This window comes from Haliotis rufescens, unplaced genomic scaffold (genome assembly GCF_023055435.1).
Source record: "Haliotis rufescens isolate VD_foot unplaced genomic scaffold, xgHalRufe1.0.p SCAF_15, whole genome shotgun sequence".
NCBI classification, from domain to species: Eukaryota; Metazoa; Mollusca; class Gastropoda; order Lepetellida; family Haliotidae; genus Haliotis; species Haliotis rufescens.
This window is the reverse complement of record NW_025963835.1, coordinates 15273796-15298201: the sequence shown is the minus strand read 5'-3', so window position 1 is coordinate 15298201 and position 24406 is coordinate 15273796. Positions and strand designations below refer to the sequence as shown.

Sequence of the window (24406 nt, the reverse complement as noted above, 5' to 3'; positions counted from 1 at the left end):
AAAAATTGTTACCTGCAAGGCTGTACAAGAAGCCTAAAGCTAACTTTTCATTAACAACATGACAAGTGTCGATTGCTTACATGTATCATATTGCGACCTTACTTCTGAGATATGTATCATGACAAAGTATATCGTTAATGTTTTCCCCAAATACTGAAAAATACTGAGAATATGGACAAGATGAGTGAAAAATGCCATGTATCAAAAATGATGAAAATACACATCCCACAACTGAAGTCTTCCATATTAGGCTCTGCAGCAGACATCTTCTATTTACAATTCTCAAACATCTTATGTACACCTCACAAAGACGTCCCTCAAAAACCTGCACTCTGACAAACTTATTGTATATAAAAAATAGCAGCTGATTCCTTGTATGTTTGTTGTTTAACGCCACACTTAGCAATATTTCAGCTATATGATTTGGTCTGTAAAATACCAGTATTTAAGTCTGGGCCAGACAATCCAGTGATTGATATCATGAGCATCGATCAACGCAATTGGGACACGATGACAAGCATCAACCAAGTCAGCAAGCCTGACCAACCGATCCCATTAGTTGTCCTTTACCACAAGCGTAGTCACCTTTTACGGCAAGCATGGGTTGCAGAAGACCTATAGATTCCAACCCGGATCTTCACGGGTATGTTTCCACGTAAACAATATTGTATACCGGTAGTTGCTGTTGCCAGGTCAAGCAATATGAGCAGGTTGTCATGATGAGCAGATCCCGTGTTCATTCACCGGTAACTCCAACTGCTCTCACTGCCACGTTACACGTCTAAATGCATGCATGTGAAACAGGATTAAGAAAAATGGAGAATAAGTGAGTGAATGAAAATGATATAAAAAAGCTGCTGGTTTGTGGTTTAGCTAAGCAGGTGTGTAAAGGCTTCAAAAGTGTATTACAGGCTTATACATGTTTGATAAAGCATTCAAAAGGTTTCTTCAAATCCTTATCACAAGTACTAGACAACCACCAGATTTAAGGTTACCCTTACATCAGCTAACAGATCCGAGATACAGTGATAATGATCTGTCACAATGATAACTATCTGTCACAATGATAACTATCTGTCACAGTGGTAACTATCTGTCAGAATGAGTGAGTGAGTTTGGTTTAACGCCGCTTTTAACATTATTCCAGTTATATCACGGCGTGTCAGCTTAATGTGGGAGGAAAGCCCGAAGTGATGCAGGTCTCGGACGTTTACCACTTCGGTGAAACCCACGAGCACGGGTATGGTGCTGACAAACCTAGAAACATAATCAGGGCGAACCGGGATTCGAACCCACGATCATAGGTTTCTGGCGTGCCCAAGGGGCGCAACTCTGCACAGCGAATCGCGGCGCCTTAGACGACTGGGCCACCCGTGCCCCCTGTCAGAATGAAAACTGTCACAATGATAACTATCTGTCAGAATGATAACTATCTGTCACAATGATACTATCTGTCACAATGATAACTATCTGTCACAATGATACTATCTGTCACAATGAAAACTATCTGTCACAATGATACTATCTGTCACAATGATAACTATCTGTCAGAATGATAACTATCTGTCACAATGATAACTATCTGTCACAATGATACTATCTGTCACAATGAAAACTATCTGTCAGAATGATAACTATCTGTCACAATGAAAACTGTCACAATGATAACTATCTGTCACAATGATAACTATCTGTCACAATGAAAACCGTCAAAATGATAACTATCTGTCACAATAACTATTTATCACAAGTATCTCTTCTGTCAGAACAAAAATGTTTCTTTATTAGACAAATGCAATGGCAAGTTTCCATATTTTAACAGTTGAGTTCTTGTACGTGAAACTCTATAGAAACAGAGAGTGGACAAATAGTACTTAACATGCATAAAGAAGTTGCAAAATTGTCTCCATTGTCTGGGGTGGACACAATGCAGGGGACACCCTTGAGAACCCATCTAGACTTCCATAGTAGCTACTGCATGACATAAACCTACCACAAACACATTGAACACTGACACATACAATATCCTGTACTGACACAACCTCCATTGTAATCATGTCTTGTTCACAAGTTTCTTCTGTCAAGTGACACATGTGCAGATGTGACCGAGAGTAAGTCTACAGCCACAGTCCTAGCCAGAAATCCACTGGACTGGACAGCCATGACCTGTGAGTATGAACGTGAAGGAATCTCGCAGCGCCTCAGTTGGGGACGTCGATGATGAGGTCGGTGTCATCCTCCTCCCCTCCCATGATGTCACTCAGACTGAAATATACAACACTCCATCACGAACACGGCGTTGACAGGCTGATTCAGCAGCTCAGAGCTTCCCCTACACCTTTGATAGTCTCATCCAGTACTGACAGCACAGCTGGCAATTTAAAGACTCAGCATTTTTCTTAAAGATTTGTTCTTCTCTGCAATAATTATCATCTTTTTTTCATATGGGTTCTCGTGTATGTATAGAATTTCCAATTTCAAAATTGTCAATTCAAAACTGTGAATTCTGATAAATACTCAACATAATCATTAATATTTTGGGACATTTCTGGTCATGAAGACTGAGCACACAATTTCCTACACAGATCCCTAACTTTTATTGTCCAGTATATTACATTTAGCAGTTTAAACTACATAGTTTAGGACCCTCAAAATATCAAAAATAAGGTACTAAAATTTCAGAGTAATCTTTTTTTCTTCTGCTGAGAGTGTTTACTAAATTCAAACACAGAGAAAAGCTTTCATATGCATATAGGAAAGGGAAGTAACCCTGTCATTCCCAAAACAGTTTTCATTCTGGTTCATATTTCATTTCCCCTGACCATCAATACAGAAAATGGACCACTTTAAGAAAAACAGATATTTTCCAAATCTTTTCATGTCTTAAATCAACGTGCTCAAATGATTTAATGCATTTCGTGAGGCAAGACCTGTTTCATTTCCACTTGACCTGTGGTTTCGAAAAGCTACAAACCACACAATTACAAAAACGGCTTTCTGTACACAAGTGAAGGCCAAGATGAAGGCCAAGATGAAGGTGGTACACGGTGTGGGTAATCTGCTGTGGCACGAGATGGAGCGGAAACTTACATCATCTGCTGCAAGCATAACATGCAGGTGGACGATGGCATATTAGGTTGCTGGTGTCGGCATTACACACCCACCAGACCAGAGACTTTCTCCCCTTTCCAATATGGCAGATTGATACCTTAATAGATAAAATAGGTGTTTTCTCATGAAAAATCAGCAAATAAGTAATCCTTGTACGTACATGTGCGCCCTCACAATATGTGAAACATGGTAATGATTCAAACAGCTTTTGAGAAACATTTTAAGATGCTGACACATTATATTACCACCCAATCAACATCTTCCTGAGACAAGGGTGTTATCTGACTATAAAGGTCCAGTTACCACCCTTGCCGAACTAGGCTGGAATTCCAGAGTTACAGTTTGGCTGGACTAACTACTCTATGCATAGTTCAATCAAAATTGCGTAACGAACTAGACATTCGGTTCATAAGCAACATGGATTTCAATGTGTAGATTTCGGTCAACTGCAGGATTTGCAAAGCATGTGTACCGTCAACTTGGTGGGCTAGATATTTTCCAAATCTTTTCATGTCTTAAATCAACGTGCTCAAGTGATATATTACAAAATAAAGTCTGATCATCTTCATTTGGCACCACCATTTTGTTTGAAGCAAATGCAAGTGATATGAGGGATATAGAAGGCATAACTGCCACTGGTGGCGCTACGATCGAGCAATGAAATTGCAACCTAGTTCGGCAAGGAGGGATCCTGGACTTTTATAGTCAGTTAACGCCCTTGACTCAGGAAGATGCCTCATCAAGGGTTATAGGCATTGTACACACCTAATTTCCACATCCATCTACATATCATGGATTCTCAGCTACAGTATTTTTCGGTGAACAATAACCCGAGACTCATAATACTTTTTGAAGCAAAACCCTGACCTTACAAGTATAGTGATATTCCAAAGCCCAAAATACGAAATTATTGCTTCTCAATGAAAAATTTTCCAGTCAAAACGGGCTGGGCAGTCTGTAAGATAAAGACCCAGGTTCGATTCTCCACATGGGTACAATGTGTGAAGCCCATTTCGGGTGTCCCTGCCATGATATTGCTGGAATACTGCTAAAAGTGGCATAAAACAATACTAAATCTACATTTACTTGTGACAGTTATGTGTTTTTCCCCTGGAGTTCAGCTAAAAGTGTCACAAATGTAAAAACCTTACTCACTCACTCACTTCATGTAAATAAAATAAAAAAATAAAATGACCCAATGTCAGAATATTAATTTCTTTAAAATAAAATGAAAATATGTAGTTAATGATGTCCCTCTAGCCTGGGAGTATTTAGCCTCACCTGTCTGGGTTGGAGTTGTCGTTGCTGAAGATTTCCATGGGAAGAAGCGTTGGAGCCTTCTCGATGCCAAATGAGTTCTGTTTCGCATCTAGGTGGCGCTCCAGCTCCTCTCGAGTCATCTGACCAGGCTGGCTCTTCACCGACTTGCGCTCTGAGGACTTTGGGTTAGCTGTGATCAAACAAACCAATGTCACAACACTGACAACGTTCAAAGTCTGCCATAAATCATGTTAAACATGAAGTACTACTAACAAATGTACTGGTACTTTTGGGAGTTGAGTCCAATCCGGGATTCTAACCCACACTCTGAGTAAGGCACCTAATCACCAGCACACAAAGTCAGTGATCTAACCCACTCAGAAGTGGTCAAATGTAACAAATGTTTTATTTGGGATAACAGTTTCTTTGACCGGATAGGACTCGCCAAAAATGTACTAGCATTGTACTTTACTTAGAAAGTGTTGTCCCAAATATAACATTTGTTACAGCTGACCACTTCCTAAATGGTCTCGTGGTCTCATATAGTACTACTAGAACTTGGAACTGTTTGGGAACTTAACAGCATTCGTTGGGTATAATAAGTTTGTACCAACCAACCAGTCAATGATTGATCATGATCGGTTGCTACTTGTTCTGTATCTGCAAAATTTACCAAAGGACCTGATTCGGCAATGATTCTACAATTGTAAATACTTGCCTGGTTGCATATTGACAAGAAATGTGATTGATCTTTTTTGAATAATTATATGATTCTATCCTGCTTTTTCTCAAATATTCCCGTCTGGACCAGACGATCCAGTGATTCATGTGAGCATCGTTCCACATCATGAACCAAATCACAGAGCCTGACCACCTGATCCTTGAAGTGGTCTCTTTTGACCAGCATCGGTTTCTGGGAAACTACTCTGCCCCAGACTTCCCACATGGGGAGAGGTAAGGCAGCTCCATGCCAACTGTCAACACAGGACCACTTCCTTGGTCTACTGGATAGAAAGTCTGACCATCAAGCAGCTCTGTAGTTCAATCCCCGTGTCATACCAACAGATGTGAAAAGATGGTATTTGTTGTTACCCTGCCTGACACTTGTCATTAAGGGTCAAAAACAAGGACTGGTGGACTCGGAGTCAGTATACTGTGTCTGAGTGGGGTATTCATGCTAAAACTGTGGCATGGTATCTATGTGGGCTAGCACTATAAAACCAACATTAATCAAGACTAGTACAAGAAGACACACACACACAACCGCACTCAGCAATATTACAGCTATATGTCTGTAAATAATCAAATCTGGACCAGTCAATCCAGTAACTGACATCATGAGCATCGATCCACGTAATTGGGATGCGAAGACATGAATCAATCAAGTCAGCAAGCCTGACCACCCAATCCCGTCGCCTCTTACTACAAGCATGGTTGCCTTTTATTTTTACACACACAGACACAGACAGAACGACGTGTGGCTATATCAGCGCAATAACCCTGACGTTAAACCCCAGTTCACCCCACATCATCAACACACTACACTGAACACAAGGGCCCCAATAATCAACACACTCACGTTTTCCTTTCTTCAAACTGCTCTTCTTCTTCTTTCCACTGTCGCCTCCAGCTGACCCCGACACCTGCAGGCAATACAGAAAGTCCTCGAGTACAGAAACTGACTAAACTTCACAACAACTGATTCTCAGGCACAGCTTTACCGGACACGAATTGAGAAGGAGCCTGACCACACCGATCCCGTTAGTCGCCTCTTACGACAAGCATGGTCACCTATTATGGCAAGCGTGGGTTGCTGAAGAGTTATTTTAACCCGGATATTCACGGGTCATTAGTTAATTTCATATCACCAGTCTGGGATCCAATGTTTATGCTTTGAACACTCCAAAATTATTACAAAGGCTCCCTGGACACAAAAACGTATGTACCCAAGTACACCCCATAAAATCAGTGAGGACAGGTTGACTATTTTTTTTCTAGTTTATTGAAGTGTACTACCTGGGGCTGAAACTTATTTTCCATTTCCTTCAAAAGCAAAGATAAGATGCCATCATTCTGTTTTTTAACTGCTGCAAGTGGGTTGAGAAACTATTAAATTTCACTTTGTTGTTTATCCGCTGCATTGTCACAGAGCATATTCACACAGTGCAGAATCTTTGACAAAGAATGACAGAGAAATAAACAATCAAACCAATGATGTCATATTTACATCCTGATACTAGTGTATGTTTGTAGGTGACAGAAGACATGTTGTCCCACCTGTGTAGACAGCCCAGCCATGCCGGCACCTCCAATCAGATGAGCCAGTTCCGGCGGTACCCCCGACTGCCCCGGACTCACACTCGCCAACTTCCGCCTGGGTAGAACAACATCAAATACTGTCAGTCTGGACAGTTTTGTGAGCAATAAAGTACTGTGAAAACTGGGTGCCACACTTGCAATAATTTCATGATCCAATTATTTATGTACCCTTTAGCATATCCAGAATGTCATTATGATGACATCTTCTGTGAAAACTGCAAGTAACTCACACTCGCAACAATTTCATGATGCAGCTATTTATGAACTCTTTAGCGTGTCCAGAAAATGAGTGAGTGAGTTGGGTTTAACGTCGCTTATAACATTTTTCCAGTTATATCGCAGCATGTCAGCTTAAATGGGGGGAAAGCCTGAAGTGATGCAGGTCTCAGACGTTTACCACTTCGATGAAACCAACAAGCAGTGGTATGGTTCTGACAAACCTAGAAACATAATTGGGGTGAACTGGGATTCGAACCCACAATCATAGGTTTCTGGCGTGCCCAAGGGACGCACAGCGAATCACGGCGCATTAGATGACTAGGCCATCCGTGCCCCCCCGATAAGAAAGAGAATGATGTGGCAGGGGTAGTCAGGTGATCAAGTCGTGTCAGATCACACGCATGGGATTACAGTGCGTGACCCATTTGTCTGGGTGGTGACCATGGTGATGCTGGGATGTGTTTGGGTGAAATGGAAAACTTTGTTCAAGCATGTTTGCAGGTCTACACCAAAATAGAAAAAAATTGGCAAGGATCGAAAGAAGAAGGAAGAAATGCTTCATGTGATAAGTTTAAATTAAAAACATTTCTAACCATGGGTACATGACACCAAATTTAATACATTACCCATACATTGCTACATACTAAAAGTGTAAAGACCTACTTTTTGGCTGGGGTGTCCTTGTGCCCATCTCCATCACTGTCACTGGAGGCTGTAGCATCGCTGTCTCCGGAGGAGTCATTCACCTTCTCATACTGCAGCAGCCGATCCAGCAGAAAACTAACAATCACAACAATCAGGTTATTCCCCTGACACCAACACATATAAGTCAGGGAAACAAGTAGCTGTCTCACAAACAGTACCACTGGGAGCGTACCAGGTTATTCCCCTGACACCAACACATACAAGTCTGGGAAACAAGTAGCTGTCTCACAAACAGTACCACTGGGAGTGTACCAGGTTATTCCCCTGACACCAACACATACAAGTCTGGGAAACAAGTAGCTGTCTCACAAACAGTACCACTGGGGGTGTACCAGGTTATTCCCCTGACACCAACACATACAAGTCTGGGAAACAAGTAGCTGTCTCACAAACAGTACCACTGGGAGCGTACCGGGTTATTCCCCTGACACCAACACATACAAGTCTGGGAAACAAGTAGCTGTCTCACAAACAGTACCACTGGGAGCGTACCAGGTTATTCCCCTGACACCAACACATACAAGTCTGGGAAACAAGTAGCTGTCTCACAAACAGTACCACTGGGAGTGTACCAGGTTATTCCCCTGACACCAACACATACAAGTCTGGGAAACAAGTAGCTGTCTCACAAACAGTACCACTGGGAGTGTACCAGGTTATTCCCCTTACACCAACACATACAAGTCTGGGAAACAAGTAGCTGTCTCACAAACAGTACCACTGGGAGTGTACCAGGTTATTCCCCTGACACCAACACATACAAGTCTGGGAAACAAGTAGCTGTCTCACAAACAGTACCACTGGGAGTGTACCAGGTTATTCCCCTGACACCAACACATACAAGTCTGGGAAACAAGTAGCTGTCTCACAAACAGTACCACTGGGAGTGTACCAGGTTATTCCCCTTACACCAACACATACAAGTCTGGGAAACAAGTAGCTGTCTCACAAACAGTACCACTGGGAGTGTACCAGGTTATTCCCCTGACACCAACACATACTAGTCTGGGAAACAAGTAGCTGTCTCACAAACAGTACCACTGGGAGTGTACCAGGTTATTCCCCTGACACCAACACATACTAGTCTGGGAAACAAGTAGCTGTCTCACAAACAGTACCACTGGGAGTGTACCAGGTTATTCCCCTGACACCAACACATACTAGTCTGGGAAACAAGTAGCTGTCTCACAAACAGTACCACTGGGAGTGTACCAGGTTATTCCCCTGACACCAACACATACTAGTCTGGGAAACAAGTAGCTGTCTCACAAACAGTACCACTGGGAGTGTACCAGGTTATTCCCCTGACACCAACACATACTAGTCTGGGAAACAAGTAGCTGTCTCACAAACAGTACCAATGGGAGTGTACCAGGTTATTCCCCTGACACCAACACATACTAGTCTGGGAAACAAGTAGCTGTCTCACAAACAGTACCAATGGGAGTGTACAATGTTAGATGTATAAAAAAAAGTACCATATTCGACGTAATAAGCGCCCAGGGCGCTCTCAAAATTAAAAATAGGGGGCTCTTATTAGAATATTATTTTGGTGAAGAGTTGAAGACAGATATATTTTTCCAGAATTTAATTGCCCATAATTAAGGGTGCATATAACACATGAGGGCGTATTATACACAAATAATCAAGTCTTGTGTACATAGGTCAATCGGAAGGGGTGTTAATTGGGACTGTTCACTAGCCAATGTATTAGCAAATATCGCCTAGGGCACTTATTAGATCAGGGCGCTTTTTTTGCGTCGAATACGGTATATGTATTTGACGTATTCACGCTGCTCCAATAAACACCCCCTGACTATCTGACTGATCTGTAAGTAATCTTATAAGTGCCCCCTACTAAGACCAAAATGTGTATTTGCTGGTGGATATTGCAGATTTGTTTAAAAAAACAAGCAATGGAGAAGGCGTATATAATTGCCTTGTAACTATTTTCAAATTTATTTTAGTTTCTTCGATGTTTGAACTAATTTAGTTCACTGCTGCTTGATCTCCAACAACAAACTTAATGTGCTGTTTATGGGCTTAACAAGAACCTCCCATTTGCTATTAAGCACCTGAGTGCTTATTGCGGCTATTATGGTAATATGATGGAACCAGGCACAGAACAAACCTCCTGTCCCGTGACACCTTCAACAGCTTCCTCTGGGCTTTCCGTAATTCTTCCAGGAAACATTCTTGCTCCTGAAAAATTAATTCTCTTCAGTGAGTGAGTGAGTGAGTAGGGTTTTAAGCCACTTTTAGCAATATTCCAGCAATATCACGGCGGGGGACACCAGAAATGAGCTTCACACATTGTACCCATGTGGGGAAACGAACCCGGATCTTCGGGGTGACGAGCGAATGCTTTAACCAATAGGCTACCCGACCGCCCCTAATTCGCTACAGCATGTTCAGTAATTACATCCATTCTTATGTAGAAAAATCAATACCAGTCGGATCCATTAGATTTTTGTAGCAAAGATTTTGTAAAAGAACGATATCCGAGCACATAGAGTGTGATAATTATATGAGTTATGCTATCTACTATTAAACAGAGCATAACCACTTCTGGTGTTTCTGTTAAACCTGTAATAATAACTACCTCAATCCTGAAAGATATCCCAACAACTGCCCCCAATCTTCTCTTGCCTGACTTGTTCACATACCAAGTGCGTAATAGTGAGTGAGTGAGTGAGTTGGGTTTAACGCCGCTTTTAACAGTATTCCAGTTATATCACGGCGTGTCAGCTTAATGTGGGAGGAAAGCCCGAAGCGATGCAGGTCTCAGACGTTTACCACTTCGGTGAAACCCACGAGCACGGGTATGGTGCTGACAAACCTAGAAACATAATCGGGGCGAACCGGGATTCGAACCCACAATCATAGGTTTTCTGGCGTGCCCAAGGGACGCAACTCTGCACAGCGAATCGCGGCGCCTTAGACGACTGGGCCACCCGTGCCCCCCCAAGTGTGTTATAGTACTGATTAAAGTATTAGTAAAGTGACGTTAAAGTTATGTTGGATTTTGTTTGTTTGTTGTTCAAAGCCGCACTGAAATATTCCAGCTATAGGACGGCAGTCTGTAAATAATTGAGTCTGGACCAGACAATCCAGTGATTGATATCATGAGCATCAATCCACGCAATTGGGATACGATGACATTCATCAGCCAAGTCAGCAAGCCTGACCACCCTTTCCCGTTAGTCGCCTCTTACGACAAGCAAAGTCGCCTACTATGTTGGATGGATGGGTGACAGTGTTCGGAAGCTTGACTCCTGCAAAAGTTTCTAGGCCTTCAGTCCTGCACCACAGAGCACAATACATGTGGTGTCTCCTTAGACAAGACTTTGTTTGAAATATTCCTCTGTTCACCGGAGACTGTAAACTTTCTAGCGCATCATAAAGTAGTGTGGGCTGAATACTCCCCAGGGAACTGAGAATGAAATCTGAGTGCACACTAATCCATTGAACGGGGCTACAATTCACTCAGTTAGAGCATGCTTTAGGGCACCTTTAAAAACCAGTTGCCACCCGTGCTGAACTTGGCTTGAACTCATTAGTCAAGCAAAATATAACTCCATAATTCCAGCCTAGTTCGCCAAGGGAGGAAATTAGACTTTTATACTTCTTAAACTCCCTTGCCTAGGGAAGATGGCTTTAGGATGTGAATATTGTGCATTATAAATATACATATTATTGTTATTAATTATTATTTGATAAGTTTATGATCTGATAGATTGACGTACATAAACCAGGAGCTTTAATTTCTTCTTTAGAGTCTTATACTTTCCCTTGTAGTCAATCTGCTGTTCACCTCCATAACCATCTGTAACAAAAAAAACAATTTGTTGATCTCACAAGGACATAAGGCATATACCACACAACAATTCACAATCCATATAGCTAAACAATGCTGTGTCAAAAGTGAGAGAATTTATGGATGGGATCTAATTTATATGAAGAACACGTTTTAGAGTATATGCCTTCATGAGGTGAATGCAACATGGCTGTTAAACATGTTAAAATTTAACTGAGATAAATTAATGATACAGACATCGAATCTGATTAATGCATTACACTTCAGATCCATTACAATACATTTTGTTTGTTTGTTGTTTAACAACGCACTCAGCAATATTCAGGCTATATGACGGCGGTCTGTAAATTATTGAGTCTGGCCCAGACAATCCAGTGATTGACATCATGAGCATCGATCCACGCAAGTCAGCGAGCCTGACCATCTGATCCCGTTAGTTGCCTCTTAAGACAAGCATAGCATGCACAATACATAGATGTACCATAAATCTGATATGCAGTTACGTTGAGAATATCAAGTTAACATGGTTCAATTAAGGCCTTGTGTACAACTTACATTTGTACTGTGATATATTATATATGTAACAGGGCTTCAGGCTTTATGTCATTGTAACAGAAAGGTCCACATTCTTCTTAACTCTCCGATTGTAGGGGACCCAAGGCCAAACGACCTATTTAATGGCCAGTGATATCAGTGATAAGTAGTTATATAATTTAGTCACATCTCCCGTTCGTTGCTATATTGCGCCTTTGGTATCTTATGAAAAGGGTTGTTTTAGGATGCAGTTATCATCAACCTGAGCCCGGTAAATTGGTAAAACAGAGTAATTAGGGTTCACGATCCACAGTTTGCAAATATTTTTTGTATTTTGGTGTTAGACCATGCAGCCACACAATGTACAGAAATGCATTAACTGATAAAAATGTAAAGGTATAACGTGCATTCATTACCAGCAACTGGCATCATTATGTAGTCGTTAATGTTAACGCCGCATGCACTGAAATGTTTGTATTGTCTTTTTCTCTATTTCCTTGAAACGAAAGTCGGTGTTATCCCCCTTGGATCCGTGAACTACGTCATCACTTTATGATGGCAAGTGCTCTACGTTGCACTTTGTGACTTCCTTTTGCAACTTCATTGGCGATGTAGGTGGATAGTAATGCCGACTTACATTTTAAAATCCAATATTATCGCTATAATTATTTGACATCCTGCATTATAATAACAATTTCAAATAAGATAATAAATTGTATTTCTAAATATGCCAATATTGTTCAGACATTACCTGGCATTATTGGTATATTTACTCATTTTTGTCCGGCATGTAGTGAAGCCTGCTTCACAGGACACATGAATTGTACACTCACAATGTTTACATCGGCACATATCACAATATATCTCACTGAAACATGTATGGATGCCCAGTGCTATGTTATTTGTCATCTTTCACATTTTAGTTTCACTCACGATGAAAGATAAATGGCATGGCATCTTTGAATCGGCTATGTTATGCTAGTAAATTCGAAATAATTTTGCACAGTTCAGATGAATTCATAGATTTTTTAATCTGGTTATTTGGTAGAATGATTGGGTTATGAAGATGGCTACGAACGTGGGTCATTTAACTATACAATGGTAGGAATGAAATAAAATAAATAGAACTGGTTGATCGTAGATGGGCCTGTATGCTTTGTAGAGATTTGCAGATTCAGAATCAGTATTAATTTTCATATTTTCACCGTGTAATTTTGTTTAGGACGCTTAAAATCACACGGACAACTGTAAAACATATTACTCACTAAAGTCAGCCATCATCTGAGTATTTACATTGCAGTGTGACTCCACACCCTTCGTTATAGCAGGAGTAATCTCGATAAACATGGCCATCCGAAAGCGTATGTTTTATCCGACACGATATTACTTGAGCATTTTGAAAATAAGCAAATAAATCTCTTTAGGAAAACAGGTATTCCTTCATTTATTTCAATTACTATCTTTTCGAAGATGCAGAAATTGTTGACCATTAGTGGTTCAAGGGCAGAACTTGTTATCAGAGCAGACAAGTGAGGATCAGGGTTCAGTGTATCTCATACTGTCTGTGGATAATTGCTCATGCTGTATAGCACTAGTCTGACCTATTTTCATGCCATCATACACTTGAAATATTTTTTACTAAAACTTAAAACGATATTCACTCCCTAGTCACTTGCTCAGAATTTTCATAACTTCACATTGTTTGATATAAAACATAAACAGAAGTATAAAGTTTTGTGTTAAAGTAATAGTAATAGAAATACTGTTGGATAGAGCAGAAGGTTGTGGGTTCAATCCCTGGCTGTTTAATACTTGAAGACGTTAGAAAGTACTAGTTGCCTGGTGCGCGGCATTAAGGTGCACACACACACACACACACACACACACACACACACACACACACACACACACACACATATATCACTATATAAGTATTATAAGTGCAATCTTGAACGAGATGCTAAATCACATTTCATTTTCTGTTTAATACCTAAGCTGCACGTGATGCTGCCTCCTCATCTGATTAAGACTTTGGCATAATGCTCAATCTGCTTGGTCTGCTATAGTCAGTAATGGTCAGTCTTTACCATGTTTACTTATCTGTAATGTATGTTTCAGATGGGTCCCAAACCAGCGCCAGCAGCCCAAGTGGCTAAGAAAAAGGTCAAGAAACCAACATATGTTGAGAAAAAGATTGGTGGAGACAAAAATGGAGGAAGTCGACGTGTGGCCATCACCAGATATGTAAGTTAGAAAGTTCCTACTTGTTGAGGGGAACATGCAGATCTCTAAATACACTAGCAATTGCTGTATATCAGGGGTTATGGGCGTCTTAGTTGTCCAAGGCGCTATAATTCACTGTGCAGAGTTGGTTTGGCACGTACCCATGATCGTGGCTTCAAATCCTGATTCGCCCGGATTATGTTTCTGGGCATGTCAGTAGACTCTACGCCATACCCGTGCATCATTTTGGGGTTTCCTTCCACATTAAGCTAACACACCGTGATATAACTAGAATACTGTTCAAAGCGGTTAGGCCCAAATCCCACAATGCTGTATATCAGATTAGTGCCTTTGTTTTTTATCTCATTAGTTAAAATGATCAAACAAGTAAAGATTGAAGTATCCCAGTACACACCGTTTGGGTAACCCCAGTAGGACCTCAATAATATGATGAACAAACGGGCATGCAGTTATGGGCACGATGTGTGCAAGGTGCTTGAATACCTGTGTTTAGATGTATCTTGACAGAATCGTTGCACATCATTGTCAGAGAGCACAACAACATTTGCTATTGAAGATTGTAACAACTGAATGCACTTATTCCCCCTCATTATCAAAGATGTCGATAGTACTTGAAGACCAAAGTAGTAGGCAGATGCATAGGCATTATTGAAACTGGATCATCACAATGTCACATTGCAAACATCTTTGGTGATCGCCAATTGGATCAGCAAGGCAAAGAATCGATACTAGACGTTTGGATCAGCTACCAAGTGACATGCACCACACAGCGGGAAGACAGGTTTCTCCTGATTGCAGCAAGACGTCGTCACTTTGTCACTGCTACCACACTCAGAAATGACATGCGGAACATGGTGGCATTAATGTTTCTTCTCAGACAGTGCTTATCTCTGTTAGGATAGTCTCCGGTCAGATTTCAGGATTCCAACATCACCGAACATGACAGCTTTGGAGAGGGATCAATCATGATTTGGGGGCATGGGTGGCCCAGTCATCAATGGCGCTGTGCAGAGTTGTGTCCCTTGGGCACGCCAGAAACCTATGATTTTGGGTTCTAATCCCGGTTCACCCCAATTAAGTTTCTAGGTTTGTCAGTACTGTACCCATGCTCGTGGATTTCACTGAAGAGACCTGCATCACTTCGGGCTTTCCTCCCACATTAAGCTGACACACTATGATTTAACTTGAATACTGTTAAAAGTGGCTTTAAACCCAACTAACTCGCTCAATCATGATTTAGGGTGTGATCACATACTGAAGTGGTGCCTTTTGATATTTTGGGATTTTTCTAATTTTTATTTTTTTAAATTTTTATGGAAAGAAGTTGGACATAGACTCCATTTGGGAACGGATTCGTTTCCGGGGCAGAATTTCGAAAACCATTCAGTGGGTAAACAATGTATGCTTCTTAAAGAACATTCAACTGTTGACTCATTACATACAGAATTGCACATTTACTAGTGGTTACTTTACAGACAGCTGCCGGGGGGATATGTCATCTTTCTGATGACTCTTGTTGTGATTTTGTTTTACTTTCAGTTTTGGTCAGATCCACAGTGTGGCAATGAGAAGGAGAATGGGGTGGTAGGGGTAGTCAGGTGATTTCGTTGTGTACTGTCACAATGCATGGGATTACAGTGCGTGACCCATTTGTTTGGGTGGTGACCATGGTGATGTTGGGATGTGTTTGGGTGAAATGTTTTCAAAAGCTGGAAACTTCGTTCAAGAATAATTCCACATAAGGATGGGAAGAGAACTGAAGAAATGCATAGTGTGAGATAGGATTAGTATTAAATATAAAATTTAGTGTCAAATTTACAAGTTTGATGCGTGATCTGATTATTGGTCACATGTTATTTGTTGGCTCTTTGTGGCAAATGCCAACAGACTTTTTCCATTAGACATGTTGCCTTTGTCTTTTTCAATTTATGCACACAATTTGACGTATTACCTTTAAAAGTGATGATTCTTAGCAAACTTTGAGTAGTATATATTAACATTGCAGAACCCTTAAAAATTGCAAATTTTCAGAAGGTCGTTATGATCCCTTAATTATTGGGCAGTTTGGCAAGGGTTATAAGAAAAGTGCCTATTTCTATTGTTAAGACACCAGACATGGGCTTCACATATTGTATCCTTTGTGGGGAATCCAAACCAGTATTTTTATTACAAGTCACAGCCCTATCTTTTGGGGATGATTGTGGCCCCATGGAGCAGTGTTGGGAATTGGTTGTAAAATCATGATGGATGATTGGATCATCCCAACTGGTCGATCATCAAAATGAATCAGTTAGCATAATTTTTTAATGTTTTTTAGTGTTAAATGCAGTAAAACTAATCACACTTTTAGCACTTTTCTTATGACTAAAAAGTGCTTGCCTTACTCTTTCTCACTTGTTTTTCTGAGTACTAAGTAGTGGATAAATGATTATCCAATCAATTGCCATGGAATCACTTGCAATTTATTTATTCTATTAGAACAGTTGAGAACTTGAGAGAGGGGTCAGAATCATGTGCGTTCGATGGCTTCGTCATTTGGACCTTCCAATCAATCTTCGATAATTTCAATTAATCGGAACACTGCTATGAAGGAGACGCAATTTGTTGTGGAGGAGCTTGCAAAAATTACAAATGAGTTATCTCCCTTAGACTCGTGACTACAGCCTTATAGTGTACCATGCTTACCGAGTTCTTTTCTCCGCAGCCCCGTTACTACCCAACAGAAGATAAGTCTCGTGACCTGAAACACAAACAGAAGGCATTCAGAAACCATAAACACAAGCTGAGGAGCACCATCTCCCCCGGCACTGTGCTCATCATTGTCGCTGGCAGACAAAAGGGAAAGGTAAGATGGATTATTGTTACATTAGGCCCAAAAACTGATGTGCCTATTACTCGGCCGAGGTTAAATTAAGGTGGAGACTCTAACTTAAACAAAGTGTGCACATGATCATATGCCTAAATTGTTATTTTGGGCCTTGTTAGACTAAAAGAAATAGAAGAATTTGTTCTCAGGCATTGACTTTTAAAAACATAGTGAGGGCGAGTGTGTTTTATTGTTTGCATGTTCAGACTAGTATGTAACCAAATAAACAGTTGTGGACAATCAACCTGAGAAAGGGCATCCCTACATAAACTGTATTCATATCTTTGCAGCGTTTTTTTGTGAAAGTGTTCTATTAATACATGATTTTCAAATTTGTTTTATTTCTCTAATGTTTGCGTGTTCAATCAGTTCTTATCCCATTTAATTATCTCTGACTTGTGGCTTTAATAGTGTTAAACAATCACTCATAAAAAATTGTTGATATATAAAACTGTGTTAACCCTGTGAAGCTTTGCTTGTGGTGATAGCAAAGTAAATTGGGGGTAATTATTTACAATGTGTGACCCTGTTCCTTTGTTTCAGCGCGTTGTTTTCCTGAAGCAGTTGAACTCCGGATTGCTTCTTGTTACTGGTGAGTGGTTACTCTAGTCATTCTCTCTTCACACGCCTGTAGACACTTGAACATAGTGAGAGTTGCCTCTCCTTTGCAACGAGACAAGATTCAAATAGAACATTCCCACTTCTATCCGAACATCCTTCTGCATGTGTTTAATTGTTGTTAAACGCCGCACTCAGCAATATTCAAGCTGTATGACGGCGGCCTGTAAATAATCAAATCTGGACAAGACAATCCAATGATTGACATCATGAGCATTGATCTATGCAATTCGGATACGATGACATGCATTAATCAAGTCAACAAGTCTGACCACCCAATCCTGTCGGTCGCCTCTTACAACAAACATGGGTTGCCGAAGACCAATTCTAACCAGATCTTCAGTTATTCAGGATGTAAAAGAGTCGTAGTCAAGTGATTAAGTCATTGGCTCAACGTGGTGACACTCTGGGTTTCATTTACCACATAGGTACAATGTGTAAATCCAGGTTTTTTTGTGGCCCCTTCTGTGATGAGGGTGGAATAATGCTAAAAGTGGAGCCTCACCCAACTCGCCACTGATGTGAAAATTCAGGGCATGCATACCAACATGCAAGAACTAAGGGGCATAACTCTGCTGTTATTGTGTATGTTATAGCTGTATGTTAGCTTCAGTTAAAAGGGATTTACTGATTTTGAAGCAAACAGTTGGAAGTGGTTAGGACCTTCATGTTTGTTTGTTTGTCTGCACTCATATTCCAGCTATTTGACGGTGGTCTGAAAATAATCGAGTCTAGATTAGACAATCTAGTCATTGGCATCATGAGCATAGATCCACACAATTGGGATACGATGATAAGCATCAACCAAGTCAGCAAGCCTGACCATGCCATTGTCATCTCTTCCACAGGCCCTTACCAGCTGAACAACTGCCCTCTTCGTCGCATCAACCAGATCTATGTGATCGCCACAAAGACCAAGTTGGACATCAAGGGTGTGAAGCTGCCCGACAGACTCAATGATGATTATTTCCGAAGATCTAAGCAGCGAAAGGCCAAGCAGACCGAGGGAGAAATATTTGACACTAAGAAAGAGGTGGGGATATGTTATGAAGTTCATTATACAAGCCTTCGTCCAAAGTATTGTTTTTGTAAAAATTGTGCTTTTAGTTTTCTGAATGTCACTTTGAATGGCGTTAAGCGAGTACATTTAAAGTCTGTAGAATGGTGTGCTATGTTTGTGTATTTGTAAAGAATTTTTAATGTGAAGTTAACAAGATATACAGCTTTATGATTGGGCATGATGTCGGTCACATGACCTCCAAATTGACGTTTATATGTGTATAAACGATACAATTTGACGTTCATACGTTTTTCACGAGACCATATTCTTGAAATGATGTGAACCCTGTGTATGAACGTTGTTGCAAGCTCCCACGTTCATACAGTTTGGCCCTCACACTCCGAAGGTTCATACTCCAATGAACTCACACAACGTGAAAGTCAATTCTTAGGTATACATGTGGACTATATATTTAAATCACATGAATTTGCTTAGTCTCTCAGACCCTGAAACAAAAATGATATTTTATATATATTAAAAGACAACTGAAGAAAGAAAACACTGTACTATTTTCAATCAGAGACTAAATGGTTTTGTCGTTGCTAAATGTTTCTCTCTTCTGGCACTCCAGAGGTACCAAGTGTCCGAGCAGCGCAAGGCTGACCAGAAGGAGGTGGACAAGCAGCTGCTGGACGTCATCAGGAAGAACTCTGAGAAGAAGCTCCTTTTTGGATACCTCGGCTCCATGTTCTCACTCCGCACCAAGGAGTTCCCACACAGGATGGCCTTCTAATTGTACAGACTTATTGGACACATTAAACTTGGGAACCCTAGTCAGGCTCTGTTGTCATGTCCAGGTCTCTCGATTTAGCCCCTCCAACCCCCCAACATGGTGTTTCCTGGTTGAAATAAAAACCCAGCAACTGATGCTTTGTCGTGAGAGGTGAATCTGGTTGTCAAACTCAGTGACTTGGTTGATTGTTTGTCATTGTAGGATGACAGCGTGGATCGCAGTCTCATTAAAATCTGTGGACAGTGGCACATTAGACAATCAGAAAGTAGCTTTGTCGAGCTTAACAGCACTGGCTCAAACTGGCGACGTCATTCCAGACTACTCATTAACAAATATTTTGACCAAGTTCTCTATTCAAATTTTGAAAACTAAACAAAAGAAAATTCTAGAATGTCCTCATAAATGGCCGAGGTTGTATGGCAGTATATCTCATGGGGGAGATAGAGGATGATATTGAAGCCCATAACTGTTCGACTACCTCGGTAACCTTTTCAAAGTTGCATAATTAGAAAACACATTCCGACTGTCACTTTATCAATCTAGGCGACTTTGCTTGTCATAAGAGGTGACTAACGGGATCGGGTGGTCAGGCTTGCTGACTTGGATGCGTGGATCAATGCTCATAAAGCCAATCACTGGATTATTTACAGACCGCCGTCCTATAGCTGGAATATTGCTGAGTGTGGCGTTAAACAACAGACAGTTAGGCACCCTCTGATTGGTTGGATGAAAGATCAGAACACTGACCCGTAATGGGATGTCCTCAGATCTTTGTTTAGCAGTAGTGAGAACTAAGATCTTATTTTTTTGAGATTGGCATGGATCTTTGCTGACAATATTATTATCCATTTATTTCCCTCACTAATCAAGGCAGTTAGATTTTGCTATACTTTAGTTGGAAATATCTCGCCAGCAATTATCCATGGAACCGTATGTATGGTGAGATGGACAACAGACTGAAGTCAAGGACCAACTTTGGGGGAGTGACACTATACGAGTATCTGGACCTGTTTTAATTACTTTCTCTGGAAGGAGCTAGACAAACATTTCTTCTGGCAACACATAATCAACATGTTATCAAGGTACAATTTAAAAAAAAAATAATTCACATTTTACATTGGCCACCCCTCAAATCTAGATAAGGTTTCCAGGTTTGTCAGCACCATACCAGTGCTAATGGGTTTCACCAACCAAAACTTCTGAGACCAGCATCACTTGGGGCTTTTCTCCACCATTAAGCTGACAGGCAGTGATAGTTATAATTGGCGTTAATCCCAACCAACTCACTCACCCCCCCCCCCCAGAATCTCAAGTCGCGACCCCTTAATGTCCAGTTCTTCATGCTATGATCACATCAGTGGGCATTGCAGCCCCCCCCCCCCCCCCCCCCCCCCCGCAACATATGGTTGTGAGAGGCGACCAAAAGGTTCGGGTGGTTAAGCCCCTATTACACAGGGCTGCGACCTTTGTGCCACCTTTGAGCGATCAAAAACTGGCCAGGACGCTCAATGGTCGCCTAAACACAGAAAATCATGTTTCTATGTAACTGCTCCAGCAGTTGTTCAGCAGTAACTGCTCGAGTTGTTCAACGTCAGCAAACACAATGAAACACTGCAGGTACAAGCCCTATATTTATAGGCAGGCTGAGGAGGCACTACAGGTAGCTCAAAGGAGGTAGAAAAGAGGCAGAAGCATTGCCATGGTTTCTCAAATGTGCCGAATGGAGGCACGGCAGTCGCCATACTCATAGTTCAATGCACGCTGTTGGTCTCCCAAAGAAGGCACAAGGGAGGCAGAAGCATCGCCCAGATGTACGGGACAGTATTTCAGCAGAACGCATCTATTACCTGGCGACCATTGGGCGACCACTGTGCCTTCATTCTGCAACAACGGCAATGCTTGTGCCTCCCTTCTGCCTCATTTGAGACACCTTTGAGCAACCAACCTCCTCGGCGACCTCTGTGCGACTGTTTTGAACATGTTCAAAACTTCACGGCGACAATGGCGTCCATGGCGATGTCTGAACCTCCTGTGTACCACCTTGGAACGACCTAGGCAACCATTCTGCCTCCTTTGAGCCTCCAACGACGACCTGGCAAATTCTATGGTCGCACACGGGAGGCTCAAAGGTCGCCATCCTGTGTAAAGGCCCCATAAGGCAGGGTGACTTGGCTCCTGGCGTGTCATGGTGCCCTAATGCCCTGGATCGTTGCTGGATTGTGTGGTTCAGACTCGATTATTTACATCATGTAGCTGGAATATTGCCGAGTGCGGGGTTAAACAACAAACGAAATAAACGTATTCGTCACAAAGTTGTGATCCAATAACCTGGACGATTTATCAAGTTTAAAGGGTTTAAATTAGCGTGCAATTCACCGAAGAACATGCCTGAATCAAAGCCGCCGTAACACTTGCTTATGGCCATAGGACAAAAAGAAACACGATCAGATGGTTAACATGACCGGGTAGTACAAGCTTTCATGGATAAACTGGGTGAAATTATACTTCGCCACAATACCATGTCTACCGTAAGTGGCCACATGATGCCAACTATTAATACATGGGGACCAGTGTTAAGTTTTCAGCTGTGTGTAAGTTAGTGGTACGTGGCCCCGTAGACGGCAGACGATCAGGCGAATTTGCTCAACCCTGGTCCCGAGAGTCGCGTATGCGTGATAGTGTTCGGCAGCTTGACTCCAGGGCTTCGGTCCTGCGCAACACTGAAACACGTTACCTATAGGGTCCCCAAAAGCAAGTATCTTTGGTCGGAAGATCGCTCCTTTCACTCAGCATAAATGGGTACCCGGTAGAAGATGGTAATGTGACAAACTTCAAGCGCCTCGTAGACAGCTCTGAATACCTCCCGGGGAGCTGAGAATGAAATTCGACAGGGCTAATACTGTAGCGCCATGCGCATTCACTTGGTGAAGGGAATCTGGCGCATTCTAAATCGATTTAATATATGTTATTATCAAGCTCTGAGTAGGGGAATTGTTTAAAGCAAACTCCCAGGAAAGTCTCAGAAGAGATTTTCATATTTCCTATACATAGTTTTAGTAGCAATCATAAAGTGATGTTACGTACAGGCATACGGCTTGTATATACTTGATGCATGTGTCAGTATCATAAATGGACACATTTAGAAAAAGACTCCGTCGCGGACGGTGTTGATGGAGGTTCCATCATTTGGAGAACATGTAAGAGGTCAGAAGCAATGGGTTTAATACTCGGGTAAAGGGTTGTTTGAAATACCTAATTTAAACTTGTTAGTGCGTCAATAGAGCTTTTTGAAGAGCAGTTTAAATTTGCACCATGTTGGCCGTCCGAAGTCATTTAATGGATCGGGTGGTCAGGCTCGGTAACTTGGTTGATTGCATGTCTCCATACAAGACGTGGGACGTATCTCATGTTCTCAAGACGAAGACCTCGTGAGTATGACTTGTGCTTTATCCATTTGACTTTTCACAATAAAATATGTTTCACTTAAAACAAACAGATATCAATCACTGGATTGTCTGGCCCAGACTCGATTATTCACAGGCCGCAGACCGTCATGCACATGATAGAATATAGCTGAGCGCGGCGTTAAAGAACAAAGAAATAAATATCAGTGTTTCTAATTTTATTAAAAGAGACTTCAAAAGGCACATAAAAACCCACACACACACCTGGTAGGCGCAGTTGACGTCATCTGCAGAACATATGGTTTTGGCAGTTTGATGTTTGTCATGTAACCCATAGTCGACAGGCTTGCAATGATGATGTATGTTGGAGGAAGGCAGATCCGACATACATTTCCCCCTGCACGTTTGTCGATAGGTGTACATGTGGTTGAGCCGAGTGCAAGAGGCATACTTTGAGGATGGGAAGCTGACTCACTGAGTAGGTTTGGCCACTTCTGTGTCACTGCCAATTTTCTGGGTGAGTGAGTAAGGTTTTTGGCCACTTTGAACTGAATTTCAGTCATATTACGGCATGTCTGCTTGTCCTAGACGTTTACCACTTCAGTGAGTAAGTATTGTGTTATGCCGCTTTAGCAATATTCCAGCGGCAGGGGGCACCTGTAATGGACTTCACACATTGTACCCATGTGGGGAAACGAACCCGGGACTTCGACGTGACGAGCGAACGCTTTAACCACTAGGCTACCCCACCGCCCCACCATCGAGCCCGGTTATGGTGCTGACAAACCTAGAAACATCAGGGGTCGTGAAGTGAACTAACTCACACTAAAGTTACAAGAGGCGAAGCTAATTTTAACGAAACAACACCAACCACTGGTTGATCAAGAGACGTGGGGTTCCGGGTCAGAATATAGGTCCCATAGTCGACTAAATGGATCTGGTGGTCAGGCTCGTAGTCTCTCTGAATGATACATGTGCCTGGATCCCTCTTGGTGTAGAAAGCTTTCCTCTGCTGGTATAAAAAGTCTCTCATCATCATTTGCATAATGATTGCCTGTCAGTTCTTTCTTCCAGTTTTGGTAGTGGTGTCCATCTATATGCTTGTAAACGATTCCTTGGCGTAAAAAACTCTACATCGAGTATTATGGTATATGGTGAATGTGGACGTGTACCACTTTACATATTTCAACATATTAGAATTCTCAAGTATTGGTTCAAGATTCTTAAAATGTGTATTGATAGATTACCTAGAAAATGTTACAATATGATGTTATTGTATGAAAAACACGGAAGCCGCAATTGGGTATATGATGTAAAGTCGTTATTAAATGATTGCGGCTATGGGTATGTTTGGCGTAATCAATGTGTACCAAACAATCCAGATTCATTTTTAGTATCTTTACGCCAAAGACTTAAGGATATTTACTTGCAAAAATGGGCATCGCATGTTTTAAGTTCAGAAAAATGCAATTATTACAAGCTTTTCAAGACAACAATTTCCCCAGAATACTATTTG

General features: G+C 41.4%; 2 protein-coding genes across 4 annotated transcripts; one reads left to right on the top strand and one right to left on the bottom strand.

The window, feature by feature from the left end:
* Positions 1 to 1876: 1876 nt before the first annotated feature.
* On the bottom strand, positions 1877 to 12517 carry LOC124138730 (INO80 complex subunit E-like). 3 transcript variants are annotated; one of them, XM_046505575.2, is made up of 9 exons: positions 12382 to 12517; positions 11361 to 11440; positions 9746 to 9816; positions 7573 to 7689; positions 6649 to 6745; positions 5951 to 6014; positions 4393 to 4561; positions 3091 to 3208; positions 1877 to 2265 (listed from the first exon to the last, which is right to left on the bottom strand). In XM_046505575.2, the coding sequence occupies exons 1-8, from the start codon at positions 12395 to 12397 to the stop codon at positions 3133 to 3135; spliced, it is 690 nt and encodes a 229-aa protein (XP_046361531.1). In that variant the 5' UTR covers positions 12398 to 12517; the 3' UTR covers positions 1877 to 2265; positions 3091 to 3132. The 3 variants fall into 3 exon arrangements, with proteins under 3 accessions (XP_046361531.1, XP_046361530.1, XP_046361532.1); XM_046505574.2 differs by having other exon boundaries at positions 12373 to 12516; XM_046505576.2 differs by lacking the exon at positions 3091 to 3208 and having other exon boundaries at positions 12373 to 12515.
* Positions 12518 to 12538: 21 nt separating this feature from the next.
* On the top strand, positions 12539 to 19526 carry LOC124138731 (60S ribosomal protein L6-like). The gene is made up of 6 exons (XM_046505577.2): positions 12539 to 12576; positions 14084 to 14209; positions 16914 to 17054; positions 17619 to 17667; positions 18542 to 18726; positions 19325 to 19526. The coding sequence occupies exons 2-6, from the start codon at positions 14084 to 14086 to the stop codon at positions 19484 to 19486; spliced, it is 663 nt and encodes a 220-aa protein (XP_046361533.1). The 5' UTR covers positions 12539 to 12576; the 3' UTR covers positions 19487 to 19526.
* Positions 19527 to 24406: the final 4880 nt, after the last annotated feature.